This window comes from Struthio camelus, chromosome 8 (genome assembly GCF_040807025.1).
Source record: "Struthio camelus isolate bStrCam1 chromosome 8, bStrCam1.hap1, whole genome shotgun sequence".
NCBI lineage: Eukaryota > Metazoa > Chordata > Aves > Struthioniformes > Struthionidae > Struthio > Struthio camelus.
Genome location: NC_090949.1, coordinates 4,478,155 through 4,496,884, shown reverse-complemented (window position 1 = coordinate 4,496,884; position 18,730 = coordinate 4,478,155). Strand labels below are relative to the sequence as shown.

At 45.0% G+C, this 18,730-nt stretch overlaps 1 protein-coding gene across 8 annotated transcripts in view; it reads left to right on the top strand.

Annotated features, from left to right (window-relative positions):
- Nucleotides 1–299: 299 nt before the first annotated feature.
- The window catches only part of SMG7 (SMG7 nonsense mediated mRNA decay factor), a 54,650-nt gene continuing 36,219 nt past the window's right edge, over nucleotides 300–18,730 (top strand). For 2 of the 8 annotated variants that reach the window (XM_068953595.1, XM_068953592.1), the window contains exon 1: nucleotides 300–440. In XM_068953595.1, the coding sequence (XP_068809696.1) occupies nucleotides 412–440 (29 nt within the window). In that variant the 5' untranslated portion in view covers nucleotides 300–411. Of the gene's footprint in view, nucleotides 441–7,701; nucleotides 7,854–18,730 lie in introns of all 8 variants that reach the window. The other 6 variants (XM_068953599.1, XM_068953596.1, XM_068953594.1 and 3 more) reach the window with 5 other exon arrangements.

Sequence of the window (18,730 nt, the reverse complement as noted above, 5' to 3'; positions counted from 1 at the left end):
GGAAGCGCGGCCGAGGGGGCGGGGCCGGGCCCGGAAGCGCGGCCGGCGCGGCGCGGCGCGGCGGGAGGGGGGGAGGGGCGCCTGACGGGGAGGCGGCGGCGTGTGGCGGCGCGTGGCGGCAGCAGCGGCAGGAGCGGCGGCGGCGGCCGCCCGGGAGCGGCGGCGGCGGCGGCGGGGCCGGAGCCGGAGCCGGAGCCCTCTGCCCGGCCGGAAGCCCAGAGCGGGGGCACCCCCCGCCCTTCCTTCCTGCGCGCCCCTCCCCCGCGGCGGCGGCGGCGGCGGGGCCCAGCACGGGAAGATGGCGGCGGCGGCCGGAGGCGGCGGCAGCGGCGGCGGCTCGGAGGCGGCGGGCCGGCCGGGGCTGTGAGGCCCGCGGAGGGGGCGGCGGGCAGCGGCAGCGAGCGGCGGAGGATGAGCCTGCTGTGTGCGCAGTATCTCCGGTGAGCGGCGGCGGCGGGGCCGGTGGCCCGGTTGCGCTGAGGCGAGGCCGGCGGCGGGAGGCTCCTGGGCGGCCCGGAGCCGGGTGCCCGGGGCCGCCGGCGCGGGGAGGCCGAGAGGCGGCGGCAGCAGCAAGGTCAAACCGCCCCGGGCGGGGAGAGTGGAAGCGGGTTGCCCTGCCCAAACCTGCGGGGGGGTCGGGCGGGGGCGCCGGTCCGGCCGCCTCGGGCTCCGGGGTCCCCGCGGTGCGGAGCTGCTGCGCCTGCGGTGCGAGCTGGAGCTTCGGGGGGCGCCAGGCCAGCTTGGGGGGTTAAACGCGGTTTCCCTAGTGGCTTTTGGAACAGCGCCTCGCAGGAGGTAAGCGGCTTCTCAGGAGTTTAAAAAAAAAAAAAAAAACCACTTAAATAGCGCCCCCCCCCCCAATCCCTTCTAGAGCACCTCATGCACAAGATGAGTTTGTATCGCTGAAGGTACCCGAAGGGCAGTGCTCGTCCTTTCTGAGGGGATGAGGGCTTGGGAAGGGTTTCTGAGGAGTGGATTCACGGTGTGGTTTTGCAGTTCCAACACACTTTCTATCCAGGGTTCTGAAAACACTTCAGCCGTCTCCCCTTCCCGAGCCTCCTCTTCCTCCCCAGCCTCCCTTGTATCTCTGTCTGCCTCCGCCTCCTTCTGGTCGTCCGGATCCTGCCTCAAGCTCTTCCTTTTTCCCCCAAAAATGAACATGCAAACACCACTTTACTCTGATAGCAAAGGTCTACCAGTCTTTTTCTCTTCCAGGCCTCTAAACTGTGTTGCCTTAGATTCTTCTGTTTCTTTTCTCTCACTGTAGGAGTAATAACTCCTCAGTTCTTCTCTACCAGTAGAGGATTTATTTTTCATATTGCTCCTTTTCTTGTTGTTAACGCTATAATCTCTTGCTTTTTGGCCCCGAGTGTTTGCGCAGTCTTTTGCTGCCCTCAAAGCTTCACTAGGCAGCACTTCTGAAGTCATGCTTGTCCTGCAGCAACCTCAGGATTCTCCTTGCCTGCAAGCATGTCGGCAGTCATCTCCTATTTTTGCCAACTTTGTTCATCTGAAACCTTATCACTTCTTCTGATTGCTTTATGTTTATATAGTTGTTAATACAACAGGACTGAAGAACCTAGGTACTGTTGTGTTACACGTAATAATTTCTATCTTTGTCGCAAAGAATCTTGTCTCCTTCTGGAAAAAAAAAAAAAGAGAGCCTTAAACTCTTCAAGCAGTCTTTAATCGGGAATCTTCATGTTCCCCCCTCTAAACAACATTTATTTTCATTTCTCTGTGCAGAGGGTAAGTTTGGGGAGAGAGTGGGAGAGAGTGTCCCTAAAAGCCATGAGATGCTTTTTACACCCACAGCTGTAATACTGTGTGTATTTAATTGTTTGGTAGAAATGGTAGAAAATGAGGCGCTGAGACTTACCACAGCGCAAGTTTGTAAGGAAAGAGAACAGGGAACAGAGCCTCAGACTCTCAGAGCCAGTTCTGTTGGTCCTTTGCCTTATGGAGGAGGATATTCTTCTTCCTGTAGCATTAAAAGCTCAATCAGAACGTAACAAGGAATAAGTAGACAAAAGTATAATAATGGAAAAGGGTAGCTAAACAAAACATTCTGCTAATTAAGATGTGGGGCAATGAGTCTCTGCTGGTTTTCATCTTTTTATAGCTAAGGAGAGGCAGAAAAGTTTCTGTGAAAAATGTTGCTCTGTGTATTTGAAGTTAAGATAAAAGAGAACCTGGATTTCTTAGGTGTAACCACATAATGGTTGAATAGTGAAATAATGACTCTGCAAGAATCGAGAGAAACTGAAAGAACTAGCAGGAAAGAAAAGGATTTTTAGCCAGACTGCCTTAACTTCTCCACTGCCAGTCTCTTTCCTTCCCTATGAATATGAGAGTCAATTATTTTAAACTTCAAATCTGGTCCTTAGAGGATTTTGCCCCTTCGATCAAAATGCAAGAAGCAACAAACACCTGGCACTCCTGCAGAAGTCTTCCAGGAAAAACAAAGGTCAGACTTAACGCACCAAGTACTCCTAAAGTTGCAGGAGGAGAGAGGTGACCTATTTTAGGTCGTCTTCAAATGCTGTAAGGTAGCATTGGGGTTTTGGTTTTCCCAGTCTTCTTCCAAGACATCCCTTTTAAAAGACATGGTTGAGCTTAAGTCCACTTGTATTTACTTTAAGGAAATGACCTTCACTGGCGAGTTTATATACTCATGTTAAATATACAGTTAACATTGATCAGAAGTTTAGCAGATTGACTGAGGTGCAAGTGTCTCAATAGTATTTTTAAAGTATGTGGACTCTAGTTACTAGTTAAATGTAGCATTACCCTGGTAAGTTGTGGCTTTTAGCACCGTGTAAACACAGAATAAAAAGCTCTTGAATTACAGGGCTTGAATACTACTTAGAAATTCTAGTGCTGACAAACCAGTAGGTAGTTTCCTGTCGTCTTATGATGGAGCTATAACCAACTTCATTAAAGCTTTGACTTCTTTAGTAATTTAAATTGTGGCTCTCTTTTCAAAGACTCATCAGTAGCTCCATTACCTAGCAGAGGCAGAAGTTCTCTTTGTGGTTGCTCCTTTGCTGTCTGCCCATCTGTGACACACCTCTTGCGATAGTTCTTCACTGTTAATGGAGGAGGGTAGAGCTGAGGTAATTTAGTGCTGCGATCTTTTGCGTGTGAGCATATTCTGGAACAGGTTCCTGATGGGGATGGTGTGGAGTTGACTTCAGTCAATGCCTGAAAGACACAAACAAGAATACTCCATGAAATCCAGAATGAAGCCCAAGGAGACAGGTAGAATCAGTTATTTAATTATCTTGAGACTATATGGAGGAGAAGGTTAGTAAGTGTAACCTCATTGTTAATAGAGTTTCTTGTAATACCGCACTGTTACGGCACTGCAGCGTGCTGCCTAGAGTTCCTAGGATCACGTGATAATTCAGGCTGGCAGGGACCTCAGGAGGTCTCCATTCCAACCTCCTGCTTAAAGCTGAGTCAGCCTGGAGATCGGACCAGGTCGCTCAGGGCTTGATCCAGTTGGGTCTTGAAAACCTCCGAGCACAGGGATGGCACAACCCCTCTGGGCAGCCTCTGCTTGACTCTCCTCGTTGTGGAAGAGTTTTTCATTGCATCTAGTCTGGAACTCTCTTGTTTTCAGCTTAATGCCTGTTGTCTCTCATCCTTCTCCCATGCACTGCCGTGAAGGGCCTGGCTCCCTCTTCTCGACGTCCTCCTGTAGGCAGGGGCTGGCAGTCGCCATCCCCCCCCCCCCCCCCCCCCCCCCCAAAGCCTTCCCTGCCCGGGCTGAGCAAGCCCCATTCCTCAGCCTCCCCTCACAGGCCACGTGCTCCATCCCTGACCGCCTCGGGGGCTGCTGCTGAGCTCTCTTCAGTTGATCCACATCTTCCTTGATTTGTCTTGATATCTGAACAAAACCAATCAGTGATAGAAATTATTCCTTCCAGCTTTTTTAAGTGCTAAAATCATTCATGCTGCTTTAATACGCTATTTACTTTTGGATTTTAAACAGAGGAGGAATAGCGGATAGGTCAAAAAAAGTGTTTGACCCTACAGGAGGCCCCTCTTAGCATGGTGCCCTCTTTGGGGGAGAAGAGGAGAAAGTGTCCCGTCTTATTTTGTCTCCTTTTTTCTCCTGTCATGCCCACGGCTCTTCCTACAAGGTACTTCTAGCATTTGATAACTACAATTGCTGCCAGTATTTAGTATGACCAGCGATTCTTTCTGGAGGGTGAGGGTAGTGGTTTGAAAAGGCAAATAAGATTAACGATGACTACTGCTTACTACTGACTTACAAGCTTTTGTACCTGTGCTTTTTACCTGTGACATAAAAGATAAACAAAAAAGTGTTCAAGTGTTCAACAGTTAAGTGGCTCCCTTCTGAGCTATGGCCAAGAAAAATTGCATCTTGCTGAGAGCCCTAAGACATGTCATACTTAGGGCAGTTCTCCTTGAGCCCCAGCTAATGATACCCTCTGTATCAGGGCCAGTCAGGCAATGGCAGCTCTTACTCGCTTCCTTTCTCCTACAGTGGGGATCTGGGTTATTGAGCACCCTTCTGCCGCTCTGGGGTAACACCAGTACGAGAGCTGCACTTGAAATGTAAAGTCGCAAGTTGGTGGGGTGTGCTTCGTCATAGCTCCTGCACCTTTTTTGTTTAAACACCTAAGGAACCTTGTTCCCTTGTGTGAATATATTGCTTAACGTTTGTTGTTGCCCTTTCTCAAATGTTTTTGACAAATTTTAACCATCTTCTACAGAGGGAAAGACGTTTCCGAGTTCATTGTTCCTCCTGACTTTATGAAAGTTTTTATCAGATTAGAAGAGAAATCCAGATTAGTGCTCCCCTTGCGAGAAGAACAGGCAGAACTCGGCCATACGTGTTTTGGCTGGCCAGCTGTTGTAAATGAGCATGTGTAGCTTCAGATTAGCCCTGGCGTTTTCTGTGTAGAGTGTGAGTGTGGTCGGTGCAGTGTGTTAGGAGTATCTGCTCTTAACAGGCCAGGGAAACTCGACCTAAATCCCACGAGACCTGACTAGTTAAGATTCAAATGCACGCGTGTGGTTTAGCAGAGAAGTAGGAGCAAGTGGTGAGTACGTTTCAGCTAGAGTCACTGTCAAGGGGGCGACTCTCTTTGGCTATGTGTAAACGCATGCTAGAGGGAAGAGGGCTGCGGTAATTGGAGAACTTGACCCTTTTTGGTTAGTACTTGGCAAGAGTTTGGCCATATGGACGGAAGAGCGTGCTTTAAACTTGAACTGCTCCTGAAAGGAGCCTCCCACTCTTCCTGTCGCTCTTTCCTCAGCCCTGACTTGACAGCATAAACTTCTGGCTAGGTCTTCAGTGAACTGGACTGAGGAACGAATCTAGGTTAAAACTGCCTGAGGTGGTGGTTTGTTGTTGTTTTAACCCACGTTGTTTGGCACGAGTTTGTTCCCTGGTTCTGTCCATCATGTAACCAGACACGTGTGCTGACAAAAGGGTTGAGGTTGTGTGGAACAGGAATGAAACCCTAATGGTGAGGGAAGGGTTGGGCTGCTTCTTCTAATGATACTGCTCGTTATCATTAAAGCGTTCACTGAACCCTAACACTAGTAAACAGATAATGCCATGTTTCCTAGAATATACAAGCCCTTGAATGCCCTCATGTAGCTGTATCACTGTCACAGATAGCATCCTTGTTTTCAGTTTGGGCTGGGAAAGAGTCTCCCTTTTTTTCTTGATGCAGACGCAGCTTATCGTGGATGCTCTTGCTGCACTTTTTTGTACTGGGCTTGAGGCTACTTGCAAAACAGTGTTCCAGTGACCTAGTAGTGTAGGTTAGTGTAAGTGAAGTTATAGCTTTTTCTTCTTTGGTGGTTTTTTTTTTTTTTTTCCTGGGGTTGGGGGGCTGCTTCTTATAGGAATATGCAGGTTAGAATAAGAACGAATAAGAACTAATACGAACTATGTAGTTTGGTCTTTGCTGAAAAAGAGAAGGTTCTGTGGTGGCAGTGAAACCGGGTGATGCCTATCTGAAGCTTTGATAAGGGCATTTGAACTGCAGCAAACCTTTTCAGAAGGCCTCCTTCCTTGAGTACAGGGTTTTGGAGTTTTTTTCGAAGCTTCTTCATTTCAGTGCATGGTAGAAGGTGCATTTGCCAGTTAATCTTTCCTTGCTGGATGCTAAGCTATTTTATTTAAGTATTCAGTATGAAGAATAGCATGATTTTCAAGCTGCTTGGAAAATCCATTCCCTCTGTCTGAAGAGTATCTTCCGTACAGCAGTTTCATAACAAGTAGCCTGCTCAAATAAGTGGATCTTTTTGTTTTTGTTTTTATTTGTTTTTTTGCCTCTGAATAAGCTGATCTGGACACTGAATCGTATCACTAACTTACCTCAAGCAACTTAAAGCTTTCTTTTAATCGGTCTGTATGGAATGTGAAGCTGCCCTGCTTTTCTATTTGCTGTGTTGGTTACTGCGCACGTTTTCAGATATTGTGGTGCTTCCAACTTGAGAAGCAAAGGCAGTCTGCAGTCACTGCTCAGGATCGCTTAGGTTGATGGGAGCAGACATTGACTTGATGGGAAGATGCCTTGGCTTCTTTCCAGCTCTGCTCAGCCAGCAAAAATCAGTAGTGGAAGAAGCCGTAGTTGCAGCTCGTGTGCGTGGTGGTTGGGGAGGGAGGAGGGGACTGACCGCTTGCTGTAGCACAGCACGAGCTCTATCGTTTGCCTGATTTCACTGGATGAGGAGCTGCTGGGGGTTGTAGGGTTTTAAGGACCTTTCATTACTGCCCTTGGAGCCTCACAGCAGCAGCAGAGATTTCCCTCCTAGGGGCAGAGTCCTCAGGATGAGGAATGGTGGAAGAGCAGTTTAGGAATATGTCTGTAATGTATAAGGAGGATTCGTGAGAGGGTGTTGATTATTTATCTTTGCTGCTGTTTCTTTGAACTTGAGAACCTGTCCTCATCTCGCTTGAAAGCTTCACAGCTGCTGTCAAGCAAGAGGGGAATAAAAATGCAGGTTTGTTTCCTCTAAAAATCATGACTAGAATTGCCTAATTTAGTCCTGTGTTTTATTTAAATGCATTACTAGTGAGGTGGTAGACTTTAGTGTCGTTCAGCAAAACATGGGCTTTCCTTGGTGCGGGAAGGCGTCGGGGGAGGGGGGGGAGTAGCATCTTAATTCTGGATCTCTGTTTTATCCCAGTGAAAAAAAGGAAGACTAGCTTAATGTTTGTTGTGGAATGAGATAAGGAATCATGACTGTGACCCTTGGGCTGTAGTTTCTCACTGTTGTGCACGGCAGGATTGGTGGCTCTACTGTTTGTGCCTCCTGGATACTCATGTTGCCCGCGGTACCTCATTGAATGTGGTACCTCGTTGAACGTAGTTTTACAGTTGTATGGGTTTCATCACCAGGCTCCACGTTGTCAGCTGCGCTCTGAGCATTGCCTTCAGGCCGTGTTTCTAGACTTGTCTGACCATGGCTTTTCTTTCCATTCGAAATTAAGAAGAGCTGGAGAAGTAGTTCTGATCGTAAGCTTGGGGACTTCCTGGACAACCAAATGAGGGGGAAACGACTTAAGCAGTGGTTTGATACTGTGCATTTCAATTCCTCTGAGTTACCTCAGCAGTTGCCCGTGCAGATCAATATAATGCTGTGCGTTGAGATGGAATAAGAGCTTTTTGAGTAACCTTAGGCTTGCTTTCTTTTCTTTCTGTATTCCAGTAGGACTTTTCTCGGATTATTCACACTGGCTTCTGCACTCAAGGGATTATCATAAGGAACCAGAAGGCTGAGGAGTCTCTTGGGATTGTTACACTGCCGTGGGCGACAGACTGAATTTCACTGATGGGACTCAAATCAGAGATACCCTTGAGGTACTTAGGAGTCCTGCTAGAGTTAATTTTCTCTTCCACTTTTAGGGCAAAAAGTATCATGTCATTTTCTGAAAGTACTTATGATGTCTCTAATGCATCAGCAATCAATTTTTCATATTTTAATTTCATTGTCTGTGTTATTGAAAGTGTCTTCTAGTGCTCAGCCCTTTTGGACAATTTTTTGCTTCATCTAATATTGGTATGTGTAAGTTGATTTTTCTTTCTTTGTTGTTTCCCTTTCCCCTCCCCTCCAAAGCATTGTCTGTTTCCAGTCTGCTGGCCCCGCTAAAGTATCTCAGAGAGCTGCTGTCTAGCTTTTAGGAAGTGAGAAATTCACTCTGAATGTGTTTCTGGCGACACCTGATTGATTCTTGCAAATGAACTTGGGGAAAAGTTTCTCAAATTACTTGACAGAACTTTAAGAGGTTAGACTTTCTTTTTGACCCAACGAAATATACCTTTTGGGCATCAAGAGATTTTATTCCAGACCTGCTCTGGTGTTTCTTGGTGCCTTGATTTAATGAAGCCTTGCTAGTTGTTCCTGTTCGATCAGGATACAGCAAAGGGCAGTTTGTTCTGGGCCAGCCTGTTCTGGGGTCCTCTGAACTCCAATACGGTCTGTACTGTTATCGACAACAGTTCGACCTCCCTACAGGTAATGTGTCAGGAACAGAAGGGAAAGGATTTGTGATAAATCAACTGGAGAGACCGTATCTTTTTCCTTCCTTTCCTGATAAGCCTGTATTTTCTGTTACTGTGTTTTTCTGTTTGCATGAAAGCTCCCGATACTGCTTTGTCATGTCCTGTCTTGGTCTCGCCATGGTTTGGAAGAAAGCACATGGATATTGCTATGTCTCAAACAGTTGCGATTGAACGAGGATTTCCTGTAGCCTACGAGGAACCTTTGGCAGACTCCAGCTTCAGTTCTTTTGACTGCCTGTATTTTGTTTTTGACAGTGTCTTTGAGTTTGGACTTTTAATTTGAGGTACGCCTGAAATGGTAGTAACGCGTGAGAAGGGTCTCTGGGGTAGTCTTTCAAGGTTATTCATAACTAAAAAGAGAAATGCTAACCACCTATACCTGTGAAGAGGAGGAGAAAGTAGGATGAGCAAGACTTCTTTTAGCCTCAAGTAGCGTATTTCCTTGTAGAAGGCAATGCGGTGACTAAACTTCTGAGCAGAGGGGCTTGATCTAGCCAGCTCTTCCTCAGAAAAAGCCATTTTTGTTGGTGAGTCCTTTTGCTTGTGATTACCGATAAGAATGGTCTCTGAAGAATTTAAATAACTTTTTTAAAAAAAGTATAGAAAAGCTTAAACTGTAGCGGCTCGTAGAGCTTTTACAACTAGCAGCAGCTGCTACTGTAAACTAGAGGCAATGTTATTTCAATGTGGAGAAAAATTTCTTTGTGGTTCAAGGAAGGCTGATTGTAAATAAAATGACCAAAAGATTCAGAGTAAGCTTGTAATAAAGCTCTAAAAGGCTTTTTTTAGTTTGTCTTAATTTCATCAAATGTGTAAAGATGAATACATTTGTAAAATTTTTAACCAGAAAATAAGTGGTAAACTGCTTAATGTGCTTTGACAACATTAGTTGGAATTAATACAGAAGACCTTAATTTAGAAGTATGTCACATGCATGTTAGGTCATGAGCTTCTAGCAGGTTTTGTTTTCTCCATTTATATGTACACATACTATTTAATTTCAGACGTTTTAGGTTTTTATTTGGAAGTAAACTGCAGGAGTTGCTTGGGGCAAAGACAGTTGTAAGAGGTGGTTGGCTTGCAGTGTATGTAGTCAAACCTTAGCTAAGATAATCATCCTAGTCCTATTTTTGGTATCAAAGACTGAAATAGCTTCTAAAGCTTGAAACTAACCTGAAAGATATTCTCGATGTATGAAGATATTTGATGAAGATATCAAATGCTTGCTGATTTTGTTCAGGCAACTACCAGCTGTTTTGGCAGCTTCCAGTGTAGGCACTAGGCAGAAGTGAGCGTTAAAAAATGTGAGAAATGCCTACTGTAAAGTTGTGTCATGATCTCAGAATTTTGGGATACGCTCTCAAAATCAGACACTGTGCACTATGTACACTATGCACTTAAAATTTTTTAAAAATATATAACTGATTCCTTTAATTCGTGAAATAATCCTTTGAGGACTGCAACACCTAGAAATTGCTATGCCAGAGTGTTAAGTTTTCCAGGAGTATCTTGTCTTTAGGCGTGACAGGTAGGAAAGTCATGAAGATCTCTGAGCCTTTAAAGACAAAGGTGTGTAAAATCTTATCTGTATGCTTGAAAATGCTGCCTCAGATTTTGAGGTTAGAGTGGCATGATTCATGTAGTTCTCCTACTTTATTGTCAGATGCTGAAATACACTGCCAAAGTTATCCAAGTGCTTAAACTTGTTTTGAGTATGCTAGAATACTATACAAAACAGTTCCAGCTTGTTGTGGTTGCAAAGTGAAATGCTGGAGTTAAGTTTGCTTGTGCGACTTGAATATGCACAAGTGTGGAGTTAATAACCATTAAATATGTAGTCACGTGCTGAATCTTTTCCCCATGTGATCCCTTCTTGCTTCATTGGCAGCAAAGATTGAGAAAATGTGTTCTCAGTCTAACCGAGAAAGGACAAGTCACTACCTTTTTCACTCCTCTTAAGGTGGCAGTAGGTTGAGGGAGGCTGGTGGCGTTTGCTGAGGGACTTTGGTGGAAGGAGTGAGCCTGGGGCGCCTGCGGCAAGGCTGGACTGCGGGGGAACCTGAGGCTTGCTGCGCTTCTTGAAGGCAAGACCTAATGCCTTGCGGGAACAGCAAGATCACTGGAACCGGTTGTTTTGGGACCTTGAGGTTTCTGCCTCTGGAGAACTTCAAAAATAAGTTGGACAAACGTTTGTCAGGAATAGCGTCAGGGCAAGGGCACGGACTGGTTTAATAGTGCTAATATCTCCAAGGCAGAGTCCTCACTAATTTTATGTTTAAAGTATGGAGCTTACATCTGAAATAAAATGATCCTCTTAAAAAATGCTTAATCCCCAAAAGCATAGTTAAGCTTGGACGTTATAAATTTACTCAGAAGCATTCCTGACCAATTCATTAATTTTAAAAACAGGGAGGGTTAAGTTATTGGTTAACTGGCAAGGAACTAAGAGAGCTCTGCTGGGGACCGGCCGTGGAGGCAGCAGCTCCCTTCGGGGTCGGCTGGGAGCTGTTACGGCGAGAGCGGCGGAGCCGGGCGACGCCTTGGGGCCGCGGGGCGGCCGCTGCTGCTCTGCCTTGGCATCGCTGGGGAGGGGAACAGGCAAGCAGATACCCAAGTTGGTTTTCCTAGAACCCATTTGTGTTTTCAGAGGGCTGAAAAGCTTTAAGCCGTCCTCTTCCTCGTCAGACAGCTCTCGTAGTAGCATACCCGTGCTGCTTCGCTATGTCTGTAACGTTTGCTAGATCTGAGCTGGTTGGGTTGGGCGTAGGTCTCGGCTGAATACAGATGAGAGAGCAACGTTTATGTATTCTAGGAATATGTGCGATTTGCTGGTGGACTTTGAGGTTTTGTAGTGGATGGCCCCTCTGTATGGGGAGGATAGTCTTCAACGTGAAAATGTACTAGTGGGACGGAGCTTAGTGTGAAGGGCGTGCACCTGGGATTATTAGGTGATGACAGGTTTCTCTCGAGAAAAGTTATTCTGTATCCTTGGGAAAAACTCCAGAAGTTGTGCTCCCCGTTAGTGGGGGGCCCAGCGTCCTTAGCGCGCGAAATGGTGCGCTGCCCCTCTCCTGACCTTAGGAAAAACAACAGCGGAGGAATTCAGGGAAAGCTGTGCGTTTCTGGCCGGAAGATGAATTTAGGATCCAGCAACAGCACTTTCCTTAGCTCCTTGCAGCTCAAACACATTTCCTGGATACTGCGTGTCGTGTCTGTGCTTTTGTTGACCCGTGCAGCAAATACTGCTGGTTGTGCAGTCTGAGAGCGTAATGACCATGCGTCCTTTTCTTTCATCTGAAATTACTGTATGTAGTAGGGCTGCATTAATCCTATGATGGTAGGTAGAGGACTCGGCCTCTTCCTTTTTCATAGTTCCTTTTTTAGAAATAAGATTTTGCGGGTATTCTCTGGTTGAAAAGTACGTTTCAAAACGGTGTTGCCTACGTGTTTCCGAATGAGAATGGGGAGCTGCTCCTGAGGCCCCTATAAACTCTTGACAGTAATGTACTTGGTATCCTTTTAATTATCGTACACGGATGATATAATTCTCCGTGACTGGTGGTGAATTCCCTTTCTGAGCTTTGAGTGTTGCATTTTGTCTCAAAATGGAGAATTGAAAATCATTTCTAAGATTTAGTTTGCAGTTAGAACCGTACTCGGATGTGCTCTGAATGTTAATTGTAACAGCTTGTGTAAACTATGCCGTGTCCTTTCACATTGAAAAATCCCTTAATTCTTACAAAAAGCTATTTTAAAACTTGGAGTTGTGTCAGCGCTTGTCAAATTCTGGGTATATGCTTTATTTGTATGATGTTTTCGTAACTGTGATTTAAAAGGAGGGTGGTTGGGCAAAACCCTGTTCCATACTGTTGTTGAATCACTACAGTGAATAATCTAAACATCGATAATTTTGGTTTGGACTTTGTGTTTTTTGGAGGTCTTGACTATTTATCTGGGCATATGTCTCAGTGTTCATGCATAAAAAGTACGTGTTCAAAACGCTGAAGATTTTTCAAGTCCCAGCTAAACCTCAGTGTTTAATAACTGTTTTCTGTTTTATCTTCTTTTGGGTCCCCTTCCTACTTGTTCTTTTATCCTTCTCACCTGAATGAGTGGTACTGATTTACTGAATGGTTATTCTACTTTATTCCAGGATTTTTATACTTTTGAAATGACTTATTCCAGAGCAGTGTCTGCATGCGGAGCAGCTGCAGCATAGCTTTCTCCACCATATCTATTGCAGTCAATTTACTGTGAGTGCGGGACTAGGGATTATGGGGTTACTCACTTATTTTTTCCCCCCCTCCAACTCTGCTGGTGATACCTAGATATCTAATATATTTACTCCTTCTCCATCTGCTGCTTAGCAAAGTTGTTATTCTTAGTATCTTGAACATCCGTAGCTTTGAGTCCCCTTAAGCAGTAGTTCCTGCCTACGTCTGTGCGAATTGTTCTCAGCTTTTACCGAGCTGCGGAAGGATCAACTTTTGCTACTGAGCAAGGGGTAGATCGAAGGTGGATTGGGAGTGAGGGGGATAACAGCGAACACTGAAAATAGGCAAGGTTTCTCGGTTTTGTCCCTGAAGCTAGTCCCTGTTAGTGGCGGCTGCAGACAGCAGTAGAACCGCCGTGGCTGAAAGTTAGGACTTGGAGAAAATGGCATCTGTTGCCCTCCTCAGGCAAAGCGAGGTGGGCTTTCCGGGAGAAAGTATTTCATTTGGGTAATTAGTTCCTCGTAGCAGGCTCCCTGCTCTCCAGCTCCACAGGCTGATGGGATGGCATATTTTATCTGGGTAGCAAGAAAACAGCATTAAATTGACTATGTAATTGCCAGCCATTGAATCAAAGACTCTGTAACGCTTGCCTGTGAGATTTCTTAAAACGTTCAAGGAGGATGGAGATCTGCTCTCTAATTGTATCTAATCTAGCCCTCTGCGAGGCTGACGTAAATAGCAGATTTTCTGAAGCTGATTTGATGATATCAGCCAAAGTGAGGCTGATGGATACTTTATGCTGCCAGATTTCTGTGTTCTTTTCCGCAATTCTGGACATGATTTTCATAATGCAAAGTTTATTAAAAAATAAAGCTAATGATCAACTATTAGACTTTTTTAACTTTTATGATACTTCTGTCAGCATCTTCCAATCCTTACTGCAGATGTGAAGATATTGCAAAGTCAGTAATTGTAACATAACAGATGAATACTGACGTTGCAAAGTTTCTTGTGTTAATCTGTATTTATCACAAGCAAAGCCTGAAGTTGTGCGCAGTCTGATCAGGATGGATTTGAGAGAGCAAAAGATCGTGGTGTCCTATGGCATAATTTGCTTTCTGTTCGGGAAGTAATTCTGCTGCTTTCCCTTGCACAATTTCAAACCTTGCAAAATTATTGTGGAAAGTAAAATAACTAGTTCAGATATAAACCTCCCACGTCTCATTTAGTGCCATGATAATAAGAGCTACTGATGCTTCTGTATGCTGAGTGAGATGTGGGTATGTGAGCAAGCAGGGAGCCTTCTGATTTTTCTTTCTGAAATCTGTACTTTTTGGGAAACGGGCTGCAGATTACAAGGCACTCTTGAAGATTTTTGTTTTTTTGTTTTTGTTTGGTGCCATCACACCTTTTTTAAGACTGCTTTTGTTTTGAAGAGCTAGTTTTTCCGATGAAACCTAGGAAGTTCAAGGAGGCGTAAAGATTGTATGGTCTAATGTTAACCGTTTTGCTATTGACTTGTTCTCAAGTGAGCAGCAAAACTGACCTGTTTTCAGGCAGGGCAGGCAAGCTGTTGATTGACTGCTCAAGTCGGTGTTACTGTATGTATAGTATAGTATTACTATACGGATGCTGATAAATGGATAGGATAATGCCATGAAGGTATTCCTTTTTGGAGGCTGTTCTCTATTAGAAACCTTTAATTAAAAGGTATTCTTTAAGAAACTTTACCCTTGTCTTAAGGTGCCACAGACATTAAAAGCTCTGTTCTTTCATTAGTTAGGAACATACTTTTTCTTATTAAACTGTTTTTATTCCTTTGGCAATTTACTCTTAATTTTTCTGTACCTAAACGTTGTCAGGGTAGCATAAGGAGCTACACAGTCAGCTCCTGTAGAAGGAAGGAGAAATGTGAATCGAGTTTTTATGACTTTCTTTCTCTGCCTTAACCCAGGGCAACATCTTTTGAGAGATAAGATTTCTCCCTGATGGCTCCAGCAAAATAGTATTCCAGCCAGCTAACAGGTCAAGATGAAAAGTTACAGAACAGTGTAGTCAATATTTTAAAAGTGTCTTTTTAAAAGTAGCTGGTTTTGTTTGACCTCAGAAGCCCAGGTTGCTGTGCATCTAGTTTACAGATGACTCTCCTGACATATGTTTTAAAAGCTCTACAGAATAGACACCGACCTATTGCTGTTACTGAACAACTATCTGAAGACCAGGTACCATTTCTAAGGCATTTCACCCCCGGTTTGCAGCCGAGGATCAGCCTGGCTCCTGTGATCGACTTGGTCTCTAGGCTGCAGTGCGAGAGAGCAGAGACCTCCATGCTCGGTGGAGACTGCCGAGCGCTAGAAACTTGAGCAGGGCAGGACCACTCGTTTCCTTCCCCATAGACTAACTAGGAGAGTAAGCAGATATAAACTTTCTTCGGGGTAGGTTTACCCTTGGGGAGCACCTCTCTTTCCCATCTTCAGACGAGTGGAGTTTTAACTGACTTCGTGAAACAGGAGTGGGGGGAAAAGGGGTTTGAATGAAGCTGACTGTGAGGATGCTTAGGCTCTTAGCCGTAGCTAGAGGTCGGGAGGTGTGGAGAGAGGAGGACTGCCAGTCCTGATCCAGTTTGGAAGAAGAGCTGCATTTGGTAGCTCTTTGAGGGTAGTTGTTATGACTTGCTGCTAACAGCTTGGGAAAGGGGGGTGGAGAGGATGCAAATACCTGTTCTGCATCCCCTTTCTCACCTTCCCTCATGGCTGAGGTGGGAACAAGCAGCTGATAAAACAGCACTTACCATGGAGAGGGTTTGAATTCAGTTGGTGGTTGATTTGTTTTAGGATCTGCTTGCAGAGTCTTTTCGCTTGCACAGTTACGCAGATGCTGAATTAATTGTTAGTGTGGCTCTGACCAAAGGCTATAAACTCGAAAAGCCCCCCGTCAAAAGAGTTGGTTCTACCCTGCCTTCAGCTGCTTGGAACAGTAAAAAGTGTCAAGCTTATCGCATGTAAAAATAATAATAAGCTGGCTACTGTTGAAGAGATTTTTCCAAGGAAAATCGTTGCCAGATGCGTGAAGACTGTCCTTTGAGCGTGGAAGGCTGGACGTGTGGAGCGTTTAGCTTGGTGACTCACAGCCTGAAGATCTCTTGCTCCGTCAGTAAAACTTCCCTGCTTGTGAAGCAAGTACTTGATGAAAACTGTAGTCGTTTGAATTAAACGACAGTTGTTGAACAGTGTGTATCTGATGCACAATGGATAACTAGAGTCTCTGCTTGGATTAGACTCCCGGTACCCCTGTGAAATCCTGACTCCATCCAGTTACCCTTTCACGCAAAGGCTTGGTGAGCTGCGAAATAGAGCTGCGCCCTGAAGGCCTGCGTTTATGTAGGTGAAGTGGAATGAATGGGTAAAGAAAACGTCAAAGGAAGGTGTGTCGTCCCCTCGTGCTGTTCTTCAGCTGTACAAATCCTGGATTTGTACCCAATCCTGAGATTGTAAACCAAAATACTTGCCTCCGACAGATCGAGGGCGATGCACGCTGTCTACAAAATAGTTCAGGAAAGTCTGAGTTCTTTCTGTATCGTCTTTCAAAATCCAACCGTGAGCAAAGCTCACCAGCTGTTATGGATTAGCGCCCAGGCAGTTTCTAAAAATTGCTAGTAAGGCTTTATGTTTGACCAAATATTAGTGCTTGCTCTTAGGAATGGAAGAGAGAACGCTTGTTTTGCATAAAACTGCCAACCATTTATATTGGACAGTAATTTTTGCTCAGTGCTGAGCCTCAGGTGTGAATGCTGTCTCGGGTAAAGTGTTTAGGTGTCTATGAACAACCCCATTCTGCCGTAGTTCTGCTTTATGACGTTGTTTGCTGCCTGTGCTGTTAATGCTTCCTCCTGCTTTCCCCTGCTCTGCATCAGCATGACTAAAACTTTAATTAAAAAAAAGTCAAGAATTAAGCTGTTCAAATTTTGTATTGAGGTAATCTAAAATAGCAGTTGCGGGGTGTTACCTTGGAGTTCCTTTTGGGTGTCAGCCTCGCCACCTATTCCGATGGTTTTTAAAAAAAAAAAAAAAAAAAAAGAAAAAAGCCTGAAACGAGCTTTTCTGACAGTTCTAAGTGTATTTGTCTTTCCTTTTAGTCCGTTATCATGGAAGCGTTACCTTTTCTCCCCACAAAGAAAGCATTCCCTCCCTCTCTTTCCTCCTTCCCTTTTGGAAGGAGGAGCTATTTCTGGCAATGCCTGAGTTCAGCCACTTGGTCACTTATCTCCTGTTAAGGGTTGGTAGACTAGAGTCACTTTTCATTGCAGTACGATTTCTGCAGGTGCCTCGGGGGAAGAGCAGTGCGGAGATACAGCGCTGAAGTTGGTGGTGCTCCGGGGCTGACAGGAGGACGCTGAAGGGAGTTGCACCTCAGGGCCGTTGGAAAGCAGAGCCCTGGTTTTCAATGTCTGCGGATTTTTGTAATGCCCTTTGTAGGACTTGCCGTGCCGTAGCGCATCTCGCACTGCTCGTCCTCTTTGGGGAGCTGAGGAACGTGGGGTAAATGAAGTGTGGACTTTGTCCAATCTGAAATACGGTGTTGGTTAGCTGGGTAACACGGAGACTGCTGCTTTGAAAATCTAGTCTGAAGTTTTCTTTCTTTTTTTTTCTTCTTTTTTTTCTTCTTCTTTTTTTTTTTTTTTGCTTTCCGGTGCTTGTTAACAGAAGTATACTTCTGTAAGACTGATGCAGCCCTCTTCGAGATACAACCTTTTTTTCTATATAAATCGCTGACGTTCTTTATTTTGCGTGCTTTGAACGAGCCCTTTTTGTGGCAACAGCGAAACAGAAACAGATTCGTTCGTTCATTTAGTGATACTCAAAGTCTAAATGTACTGGCTACTGCAGTCCAAAGTAGAGTGGCAATAAGAGGATTAAAAAATTAAATTTATACAGACTGCCAGTTTAGTCTGCGAGAGAGAGCTGATGGTTCAGAGTTTAAGGGTTTTGGTGTCGCAGTGGCTGTTGTACGAAGGTAGCAGGCGAGAGGCCCTACGTCAGTAGGACGCGCTAGAAGGGCGACTCCGTTTGCAGCCCGGATGCTTTAGGCGGGGGATTCAGAAAAAGCTTCCTGACTATCGTGGAGCGAGGGAATAGTTAGGCAGGGAGGTTGCGTGGTCTTCATCTTGCGGGGATTTTAAAAGCAAGTGAAGCAAACTTTGTCCCTAGTATAAAAGTACTAGATGTTCTTTTAATGTACCCTTCAGCCTAAAATGTATACGGGAAAGACATCCCTCTGTTTGTGGCCTTGGGTTTCTGTAGTGTTTATCGAATTAAGGGGAGCAACTTGTTTTCTCCTTCTGCTTAAGGAAAAAGTGGTTGATCAAGAACGGTGAACCTTGAAAGGAGAGAAGAAGGATGCGCCTGTCCTGTTTCTCTTTGCTAACTCAGGTGGTTCGTTCTAGGCTACGCTTAGTGCCTGCGTTGCACTGAGTTACAGTAAAACAGGACTTTATATACTGCCCGCTTCCTGGGGCAGGAAGGGTGCTTTTGCCGTCTGTGGGTATTTAAATGTTAGCGCATGTTAAGCCTTTAGAGCTTCAGTTTTAGTCCCGAGTGTTTGGTTTGAAAGTTTTGAAGCTTTTCAAGTGTTTGAATAAGAAGAGAATTCCTTTTGCTGTTGAACTTTTTTTAATGAACTGACTGGAAGGTTTTTATAATCGCACTTCAAGTTTAGCTGAAGCCCTAGGCTGAATTTATGTTTTGTGAGGAAATACTAAAGAATAGCTATCGTGATCTGTCAAGCCGTGCGCTCTAATGAGGCTGCTGGGAATATTAATTTTGATTAAACTGTGGGTTGTGCTCCTAGGGTTTGGACCGACAAACTAGTCTTTAGGAAACTTGGCTTTGAGAGCGCTGCTGAGGCAAAGCAGACAACGCGTTACCTGAGGAAGTTTTCTTGAAATGATAAAACGCGTAAGCA